Genomic DNA, 10,000 nt, shown 5'->3' with positions numbered 1-10,000 from the left:
GCAGGCACAAAGCTTGTCATGTAAGAAATTCGTGTTAAACGGTACGGAATTCGGGACACATTTAATTCTCTGTTTATTTCTCCAGCCCCGTCTTTATCTATCTATTCAGTGTAACAAGTGTGGGCTTCGAAATCACTAACAAGGAGCTGCGTTACCTAACCTCAAAACCCCTAAAATCTGATACAAAACTTTCATATTCCACCGTGATATAAGTACGAAGAGTCCAGAATAAATGCTTATAGCAGTTGTCTTACTTTTATTTTATCCTAAAGAGCAGACCATTGTTGAGGCTCCATAGTGGGAGGGGGGGGGGGGGGGGTTTCGGTGTATCTCTTATCCTATTAATTGTTGTCCTAAATGTCTTGTATCCTGTTAAATCCAGCTCAACGATTTCCTACTCAATTAATGTCCTGTTTTATCTTATCTAAACATGCTCTACCCCATTAATATTTCCCCTAAATTTCTTGCATCCTATTAACTTCTTACCCAAATATCCAGTATCCTGAAAACCCCTAATAGGGCCTCACTGATGAACTGATAAAACTGATCAAGATACACGGATCATAATGTTTTGACCTGATACTGTCTATCGTTTTCTTTTTTTCTTTTTTTTTAATACACGACCCCCCCCCCCCCCCACACCTACCCTGCAAAAATAACCTAGAAAACGCCTGCAGGCAGAAGCTCATGTTCAAATCATTCTGGGAAAGCCAGTTGCCAGTTTAGCCACAGAAATGCGTAAAATGGATTTAATGTCGGTTGCATTTCCACTTCCTACCCACCCTACCCCTACCCGTTGGAATGTGCATTTGTCAAATGTAACGCAATCTGTGGAATAATGGCAGGTGCACAACAGATCAAAACAGAACTGAGCTTAAACGAGTTCTTGATGAGGAGGATTTTAAAGGCTGCTAAAAGACTTAAAAGACTTCTGGGTCAGTTTGGATCTCAGCGAATTGTTAAACTTCTTGTAAACAGCGGCTTATGAGACGAAAGATAAATAATATTGATAGATGTTATGAAGCGGGCTTCGGAGAGTTGACATCTGCTTAAGAGAGTGATTTCGTACACTAATCACCGAAAATGTGGCTGAAACATACTGGAAATATAACACGAGGCATCGTGGAACATCCAGTTGTCGACATGTCGCGAGGTAAGTGGAATATATCATTATTTTCACGTTATTATGCTAATTAGGACTGCGATCTTTGTTGACAAAAGCACAGCTTAAACTTCTTCTTCTAACATTTTACAGTTTTAACTGCCCCAAAATTTTATTGCATTTTTTTACAGGTGAGACATTGCTCTTTAAGTGGAGGGTAGTTTTGGGATCTCAAGTGATGTACTTTTGGCGATATTTTCCTTTAAACTTCGTCTTTTTTATGGCGCTTCGTGAGTAGTCCGAAGGGGAAGAAATTTAAAATTCTGTAAAAAAAATCAGGTGATGATCAAATTGCCAAAACAGCCTCTCAATGTAACACAAAACATTTTCTTGTCTCGAATAAAGGGTTTTTATCCGGATTGATATCGTTTTCTTTGTATGGCAAATTGTTAAAAATGTGCCCTAAAATGGCCGCTGAAAGCCCTCTCAGAGTGGCAAAACCAAGATGGTGGACCCAGCGCTAAAATACGAATCAAATTGAACTGAAAGTTATATTTTTGTGAATCACTTATCTAGACCATTCATCTGAGAAAGTTTGAGGAATTTGATTTTTTCAGGTCCAAATGGCCATAGTTGAAATTTACAGAGGGCGACTCTTAATCGCTGTAGTCATTCCTATGCGGATTCGAAAGTGATGGTTGTATTGGGTATCAGCGTTTTCGAGCGTTTTGATGCGGATTACGAAAACGCTGCGGAAACGGTGGAGTGGATACGAAGCGTTTGACGAGCTTTCGACAACGCATCGTCAGTTCTAAAACGTAGTAGGGTCGACGGAGCGTCCATTTCAATTGGCCTTGTTGTCTACGTTCACCTTGGCTCCGCTAGAGAGTTTTTAGTAAAATCACTTCATTAAATAATTTGAAGCTTACATCCTTCCAAATCTCCTCCAGCTGGTTTGGCAGTATCAGCTGACATTCTTGCCCTCTCTACAAGGATTCTGAAAAATTATGTAAGTGGGAAACCAATGCTGTTCTAATCCAAACCGAAGACAAAAATCAAAGGTGATTATTTCTAATTGGCTCTCAATATTTCGTCTCGTCTGACTACGGCGTTTTCCTGCCAGTCATATAATCCTCTAATGAAGACGAGCTGCATGATATTTTTTGATAATAGGTTGTATTATATCTATGTTTTGCTTTATATTACTTCATATTTTTTTACCTTGGAAAAGTTGTGTGTGACTAAAGAGCCCCCCCTCCCCCGTCCCTCCCCCATCGCGGTCCCTGGCTTTGTTTATGAATGGTAACCAACCAAGAGACCAGCCAACAATAAAATTTGTTCACATTACAAGCATTACAACATAGTGTCCTCATTACGATTCATCTAATGTTATGGAAGGTTAATCCCTTAAACCTAGAAATCAGGTTTCACAGGCACCACATTGCACAATGTAATGGCCCCGGTATGGTTTTGGATCAGAAGCCAAAACCCGAGGAAGTATCATAGAAGTCCACGCGTGAATGTATCTTGATCTCCTTATTCATGTTGATAATAAACTTTGGAAGTTAGAAAAAAATTCAACAACAAAAAGCAAGGCACACATTCTGCACTTCAATCAGCAACATTTAATACTCTGATTGTCATGAGGCATCGGCCTAGCGCACGGTCAATTTTCCAGGCGTTTAGCGCGAATGACTCTTTCGCTCCTCGCACCAAGACTCTCTCTCTCTTTTTTTCCCTCCGCTGTTTTTCCGCGCTGCGCCCCAACTAGCTGAGCGCCTTGAAGTGGCTAACTGTCACTGAAATTGGGGTAGATGTCGCTGCAACGTATTTAACCCAGTCCTGTTCCCTCCTTGAAATGCTGCCAAACTGTGATCATTCCCAGAGTGATGAGAGACTGGGGTCTAGTGTAATCACCATGATGTCGGTGTCACAGTGATCTATACAGTCGAAGACCTCGTCGCTGGTTTATAAAGGTAAGAGAGTCTATAAGAATGCCTTTTTCATGTCCAGCTAAGCTATAGAACACAGCCTCACCTCTTTCCACCTCACTGAATACAGCAATAGATAGTGCCCATGTTGTATAGTACAGAATATACCATGGACGGTAGTTCGTGCTGGAAGGTGGAGCCAAAGTCTCTGTATTTTCTGTCCTCGTTTTTTCCCCATGATTTAAGGGAATAAAACTTGCAGTTACAATAAATTAGAGCAATGCGATTGTCTTTTGAAAAAGCTATCAAAGACATTGATCAAATGTTTTGAACTGTTATAGTCACTATTGATTTTATGCCATATATGATAAAATATAAACCATTTAATGTAATGAAAAGACTGCGGACTGCAGACTGCAGACCAGAGGTAAAATGCAGACTGCAGACATATCTCTTGTTATTTCCATTATCAAGTACTAACCATAAACAGGCTAACCCAGGTGTTAATCAGAGTAATCAAAGTGAAAGTCTGCACTCCTGGTAGCTTGATTAGTGCTTTAGTTTGGTTAAATATTCCTCAGGTTAGCCTGAATAATGCTTAGGTTAGCATGTTAATGGTAAGGAAGTGAAGCCTTGGAGCTGAATTGCTCGTAGTGGAAGGAGCTTATTTCGGTTTCTGTAGCATGAAGCGGCTAGGAGTATTTCCACTCCCCTTGGATGGGATGCTAGTCCATCGCAGGTCAGTCCCCCGCAATTTGTTAGGCTTCTCCAACAATTTGCCAGTACCCATTTATACTCCTGGGTGGAGAAAGGCACTGTGAGGGTTAAGTGTCTTGCCCAAGAACACAACACGGTGTCCCTGGCCAGGGCTTGAACCCAGTCAGCTCGCTGCAGGAATGAGCGCACTAACCATGAGGCCACCGCTCCTCCCATGTTAATGGTAATTTAATGGTAAGCTCGCGATAATTGAAATGGTAAAGCCATATTGTCAGTGTAAAACACAGACTGCAGACCAGGGAGTGAAATGCAAACTGAGGGCAAAATGCAGACTGCAGCCAGGGGTAAAATGCACACTGCAGACTACAGACATTTTAAGTATATATAGAGTTATTTCCATGATGTGGTGGTTCGGGCGCAAGTAGACCAAAAAAGAGCTTATACAATAACAACAACAAGATTTATTTCTGCTCTCATTTCTCCGACCACATGTTTCGGTTTTTACCGCATCCCATAATAGACCAGCGATCATGTGACTGGCACGTCACAACAGAAACACTACATCTCCCCCTAAGTTATTACAAATGTCAGCACTAGAGAAAACTAAATGAACAGTATTACAAATCTAATTAATAGTCCTTAAAACAAACAGTCTCTCTCTTTATGTCTCTTGCACATTCTAAAACTAAGTGCATACGTAGTCTTTTAAATAGGCGGGTGGTTGTCTAGAGCGCGCAGGTCGCAAAACAACTGAATCGCCCGGCAAAGGGTTGGGTGGAGTCTCTTGCACCTCTGCTGGCTGGCTTGCAATTGTCATTGGATGCGTTTGTTCCACCTGGTCTGGCTCTTGGGGTAGTTGTGCTGGCGATACCTGGTCTTCCTTCTCAGTGGTTTCAGGTGCAACAAATTTCTTCATGTGGGCTATGTTTCGCATTTTATTGTTCCCATTGGTGTCTTCCAGTATGACGGCATTTCCATCTTTGTGAACGACCTTGTATGGCTCAGGTTCATAATTGGGTGAGAGTTTGTTCTCTAGAGCCTGTTTCAGTAGGACTTGATCACCCTCTTCAATGTCGCTGAATTTGGCAGCGCGTGTTCTGTCTGCATACTCCTTCTGTCTAAGTTTAGCATGAGCATCCCTCTCTTTTAAGAGCAGCTGCCACTGTGCTTCAGTGGCTCGATCCTTGGGGATTTGGACTTTTGGAAGTTTGTCACGTAGCTTCCTCCCCATCAGTAGTTCTGCTGGTGATATCCCAGTAACAGTATGAGGGGTAACTCTGTACTGGAATAGAAAGTCTGCGAGTGCTTTTCGCCAATCTTTACCCTCTAGGCGCGCGATTCTCACGATTTTCAGTAAGGTCTCATTGCAACGCTCCACCTCTCCATTGCTTTGGGGCCAATAGGGCACGCCCTTTTTGTGTTCAATTGCTAGATACTCTAGGAATCCCTCGAATTCCTTGGATGCAAATGGAGGTCCGTTATCACTACGGACAGTCTCCGGTAGACCATGTGTTCTAAAAATAGCCTCCATGGACTTGATTACATTTTGTGCATCTGTTTTCTTGAGAAGGACAGCTTCGATCCAGCGAGAATAGTAGTCTACAACTACCAGGAGGTGATCTCCACTTGTAATCTCGAGAAGGTCAACTGAGATTTCTTGCCACGGGGAGTCTGGTAGTCTGGTTGATCTCACCGGCTCTGGTTTGGATCGGGGTCCGACAAGCTGGCAGGGGTGACATGTTCGTATTGCTTGCTCTACTTGCTTGTCCATTCGTGGCCACCATACTTTCTCTCGCAACCTGGCTTTAGTTCGGACCATACCTTGGTGTCCTTCGTGAGCCAACATTATGGTGCGCTTTTGAAGGCTCTGTGGAATGAGGATGCGGCTTCCTCTCATCACCACCTGTCCTATCACCCACAGTTCATCTTTAACTGCTTTGTAAATTGTGCCTTGTAACTGGCTCCAATCATCTGTCATTACAGCCTGCCGTAACATCTTTAGCGTTGGGTCTTTTTCAGAAGCGATTTCAACTTCCTTTGGCACCAACGCAGCTGGTACAGCCTCACTTACTACGCTGTACGCAAACTCTTCTGTAGCTTGAGTTTCGTGATCATGGGTAGTACCCACCGGTAGGCGGCTCAGGACGTCTGCAGCATTGTCCTTGCCCCGTATATGTGTCAACTTGTATTGGAACTGCTGTAAGTAGAGAAGCCATCTTTCTATTCGTGCTGATGGGGGCTTTGACTTTGCTCCGAGTACGATGAGAAGAGGCTTGTGATCAGTGCAGACTTCAAAGCTAATGCCATAGAGATACAAGTAGAACTTTTCACAAGCCCTCCTTACAGCCAGAGCTTCTCTTTCAAATTGGGAGTACCTCATTTCAATCTTACTCAGCTTTCTGCTGGCATAATATATTGGCCTGTAGCTTCCATCTTTTTGCTTCTGTTCCAGAATCGCCCCAACTCCCACTGGTGATGCATCGGTTGTCAGACGAGTTTCTGCGCCCTGTCTGAAATATGCCATCACTGGTGCACGAGTCAGCCGGTCTTTTATCTCTTGGAATGACTTTGCTTCCTTTACTCCCCACTTCCACTTGTTGTCTTTTGCGGTGAGGTCCCACAATGGACTCGATATTGATGCAAAGTTGGGGATGAACTTTGAACAGAACTGCACGGAGCCAAGAAAACTTCTTACTTCTGATGGGTTTTGGGGTGCTGGTGCCTCAACAATAGCTTTCACACGTTGACTAGACACTTTCAGCCCTTCCCCAGAGAGTACATCACCCATGTAGATCATGCTGCCAACACCAATTTCACATTTATCATAGTTAAGCGTAAGTCCATTTTCTTCAAGCTTGCGCATGACCCTCTCTAAGTTTTCGTCATGCTCTTCATCATTTGTGCCAACAACTCGTAGGTCATCGTGCAGGTTGTATGCCCCTGGGCAGTCTTGGATGATCTGCCAAACAATTTGCTGGAATTTTTCCGTGGCCATGTTTACACCAAAAAGCAGGCGCTTGTATCTGTAAAGGCCATTAGGCGCAGCAAAGGTTGTAATGTCCCTTGAGTCTGGGTGTAACTCAATTTGGTGAAAAGCCATATTTAAATCTAATTTAGAGAAAACTTTGGCATTCGAGACTTCTTGGAGTGTTTCCTCTACGGTGGGGACTGGGTGTTTCTCCCGCACAATGGCTTGGTTCGCTTGTCTCATGTCTAGACAGATTCTAATGTCACCGTTAGGCTTCTCGACCACTACTAAGGGGTTGACCCAGCTGGTAGGTCCCTCTACTTTTTCGATAACATCAAGCTTCAGTAACTCTTCCAATTTCTCCGTGACTTTTTCTCGTCTACTAAAAGGAATTCTGCGTGGGGGTTGAGCAACTGGTTGTACTTTTTCATCAATGTGTAACTTGAGCTGGTACCCTTTGAGCTTCCCCAGGCCCTGGAAAACTTTGGGAAACTTTGCCCTTAGGGAGGCCTTTCTATCTGCTTGTTTTGGATTGTTACTAGCACCATCAGATTCAACATCACAGCTGTTAACAGGGATACCAACCCTTAAAACACCAAGCAACTCAGATGCATCGCGGCCTAATAGCGTCGCAGCTTTGCCAAGCATAACATAAAACTCAACATTCAGGGACTTTTGGGTTTGTGGCACACGTACATCAAGATTACATTTTCCTTTGATTTGGAGTGGCTCTTCAGATGCATAAGCAAAAACTCTTTTGTTGCACTCCAACAATTTAACATTACCCCCCGTTACAAGGTTAAATACTTCTTCGGACATTAAATTACAACTAGCACCAGAGTCTATAATAACGTTAATAGTCTTATCTGCAATCTCCAGCTTCAGAGTGTTCCCGTCATCTGTCTCCCCAGTGTAGAACACGTAGAAATCATCCTTCCTTGCGGAGTTTCCAGTAGTCACGTCTTCGGTTACTTGGCGTACATCACGTTGGCCCTGTGAACTTCCTCCTCTTCGTCCACGGCTTTGCTTTCTTCCAGAGTTTCCACGGTATTCGTTTCCACGACCACGACTCGAACTGCGACTAGAATCTCGCCCTTTACTCTGTTTGGAGTGACAGCACACTTCGAAATGACCCACGTTGCCACATTTCCCGCATTTGTGGTCACGCGAACGAAGACATTCCTTCGCGAAGTGTCCCGCTTTATCGCACCGCCAACATTTTCCCCCTTGTTTGGCGTCTGGAGATATGTTATTCACTCGGCCATCACGGATAAGAACGAGGGCTTCTTTGTCATGGTATTGACTAACGATTTCCAATAGTTTGCTCAATGTTAATGTTTCTTCGCGATACAACTTGGCCTTGAGGTTTTTGTCTTGAATGAAAGAAATCGCACGATCTCTCACCTGGTTGTCCCTTTCACCTTCGTATTCACAATGTTCGGCTAATTTCTGCAGGCGTGTGATGAAATTGTTAATGGTTTCTCCAGCGGTTGGTTGAGCTGCGAGAAACGCCTGTCTTGCCATCGGCGCGTTTTTTCTCGGTTTGAAATGTTCGGATAGGCTGTCCATACCTTTCTCGTAATCCTTCGCTTCGCCTCGTTTGTCGGCAGGAATTGAGTTATTAAAAACGTCTCTGACTTGGGGCCCGGCGAGGTGAAGTAGAAGCGCCTTCTTCTGTGTTGGGTCGCTGATTCCCGAGGCAGTCACGTACAATTCGAATTCGTCTTTCCAAGTTAGCCATCGTTGTGCGAGTGTAGCTGGCTCGCCCACAGCGTTGAATGTTTGTAAACCTGGCAGTCCGCTCAAGGATACGGCCATCTGTGCGAGTTTTCCACTGTTTAAACTCGTTATCCACTTTTTATCCGGTTTTCCTCGTCGCCAAATGTGGTGGTTCGGGCGCAAGTAGACCAAAAAAGAGCTTATACAATAACAACAACAAGATTTATTTCTGCTCTCATTTCTCCGACCACATGTTTCGGTTTTTACCGCATCCCATAATAGACCAGCGATCATGTGACTGGCACGTCACAACAGAAACACTACACATGATTGAGTGCTAACTGTAACATGGTTATTCCGGCTAATTGCAGTGAAAGTCTGCACTCTAGTTAGCCTGAATATCACTTCAGTTAGACTCAATAATGCTCCATTTAGCCTGTTTATGGTTTGCTCTCAATGATGAAGTCTGCATTTTACCCCTGGTTTACAGTATGCATTTTACTCTCAGTTTCCATTTTAGCCTCGTTCTGCAGTCTGTAGTCTGTGTTTTACACTGACTGTAACACCATATAGTTTAATAGTCTGGGGTTTGCAGTCAGCATTTTACCCCTGGTATACAGTCTGCATTTTACCCTCAGTCTTTGTTCTATCCCCGGTCTGCAGTCTTCATTTTACTTTGACTGCAATAAAAATGTAACAGTGCTCCTATTAGTTTAAACAGTGTGCTGTGTGAGAATACAAATTATGTATGCAGCTTACAAATACTGACAAATGCTCATGCCATCATCAGCCATTTTTGGCATGTGCAGTTACAGAGCTTACAGAGCTTAGAAATACTCCTAGTCGCTTTATGCTACAGCAACTGGGATAAGCTCCGGCCTGGTGGTCCACTTGGCTCGCATGCAGACTTTACCTTTTTTATTTGTAAACTAGTATATTTAGCATGTGCCACTACACAGTTAGTGTTTAAACAATAGTTGTAAGCAAAACAATTCTTGTTGCTTATTTTAGTAGTTTGTTATGACAAAAACAACTGTGAGTGGTTCAGGGTTATCTACAGGATACAGTGTCGTAAAGCTATTCAAGTAACTGGTCACATTGTAGGAATGATGTGCAGTGAAGATGAATGTTGTTATAATCTTTTTTTTTTTGTTAAAAATTGTCAATATGGTGTCCATATGGAATTCCAACGGGTCAATAATCATGATAAATTTTTATAAATTTGTTAGGTCATGTAGGTGGCCTTGTTGGGTTTACTCGAGACCCCTCACTTATCTGGAACACCGTTTCATGCAATTTGATGTAGATAAACTTGAAAAGAGTTGGGCCACTCTTTTTCAAGTTAACCCACATGCAATTAATTTTTAATTTTAATTTTCCCCATCTTTGTCTCTCCATGCCCCTTGTTGGTTTTTCCCTGTTTCTTTAAAGTTCTACAGTTAAGCATTTATACTGAAGATACTATGAGCAGTTTCTCAGTGCTAAAATTGACTGAAAATTGAATGATAATTCCTGGTACCCAGTTTTACACCTGGATTAGACATTATATTATAAAAATCCATG

The 10,000-nt window shown here is 43.0% G+C and overlaps 2 protein-coding genes across 2 annotated transcripts in view; one reads left to right on the top strand and one right to left on the bottom strand.

The window, feature by feature from the left end:
* The window catches only part of LOC145498069 (uncharacterized), a 215,076-nt gene that overhangs the window by 31,786 nt on the left and 173,290 nt on the right, over nt 1–10,000 (top strand). The gene's annotated exons all lie outside the window — the stretch shown is intronic.
* LOC145498483 (uncharacterized) lies at nt 5,749–8,536 on the bottom strand. The gene is made up of 2 exons (XM_081478408.1): nt 5,838–8,536; nt 5,749–5,785 (listed from the first exon to the last, which is right to left on the bottom strand). The coding sequence occupies exons 1-2, from the start codon at nt 8,534–8,536 to the stop codon at nt 5,749–5,751; spliced, it is 2,736 nt and encodes a 911-aa protein (XP_081334534.1).

Source organism: Orbicella franksi, chromosome 9, assembly GCF_964199315.1.
Source record: "Orbicella franksi chromosome 9, jaOrbFran1.1, whole genome shotgun sequence".
NCBI lineage: Eukaryota > Metazoa > Cnidaria > Anthozoa > Scleractinia > Merulinidae > Orbicella > Orbicella franksi.
The sequence above is the reverse complement of the archived record's forward strand: the minus strand, read 5'-3'. Positions and strand labels throughout refer to the sequence as shown.

Coding starts and splice junctions, on each gene's coding strand:
- LOC145498483 (XM_081478408.1), bottom strand. CDS start 8,536: ATGGCCGTATCCTTGAGCGGACTGCCAGGTTTACAAACATTCAACGCT. Junction 5,786..5,837: donor GAAACTCAAGCTACAGAAGA/GTTTGCGTACAG, acceptor TTGGTGCCAAAG/GAAGTTGAAATCGCTTCTGA.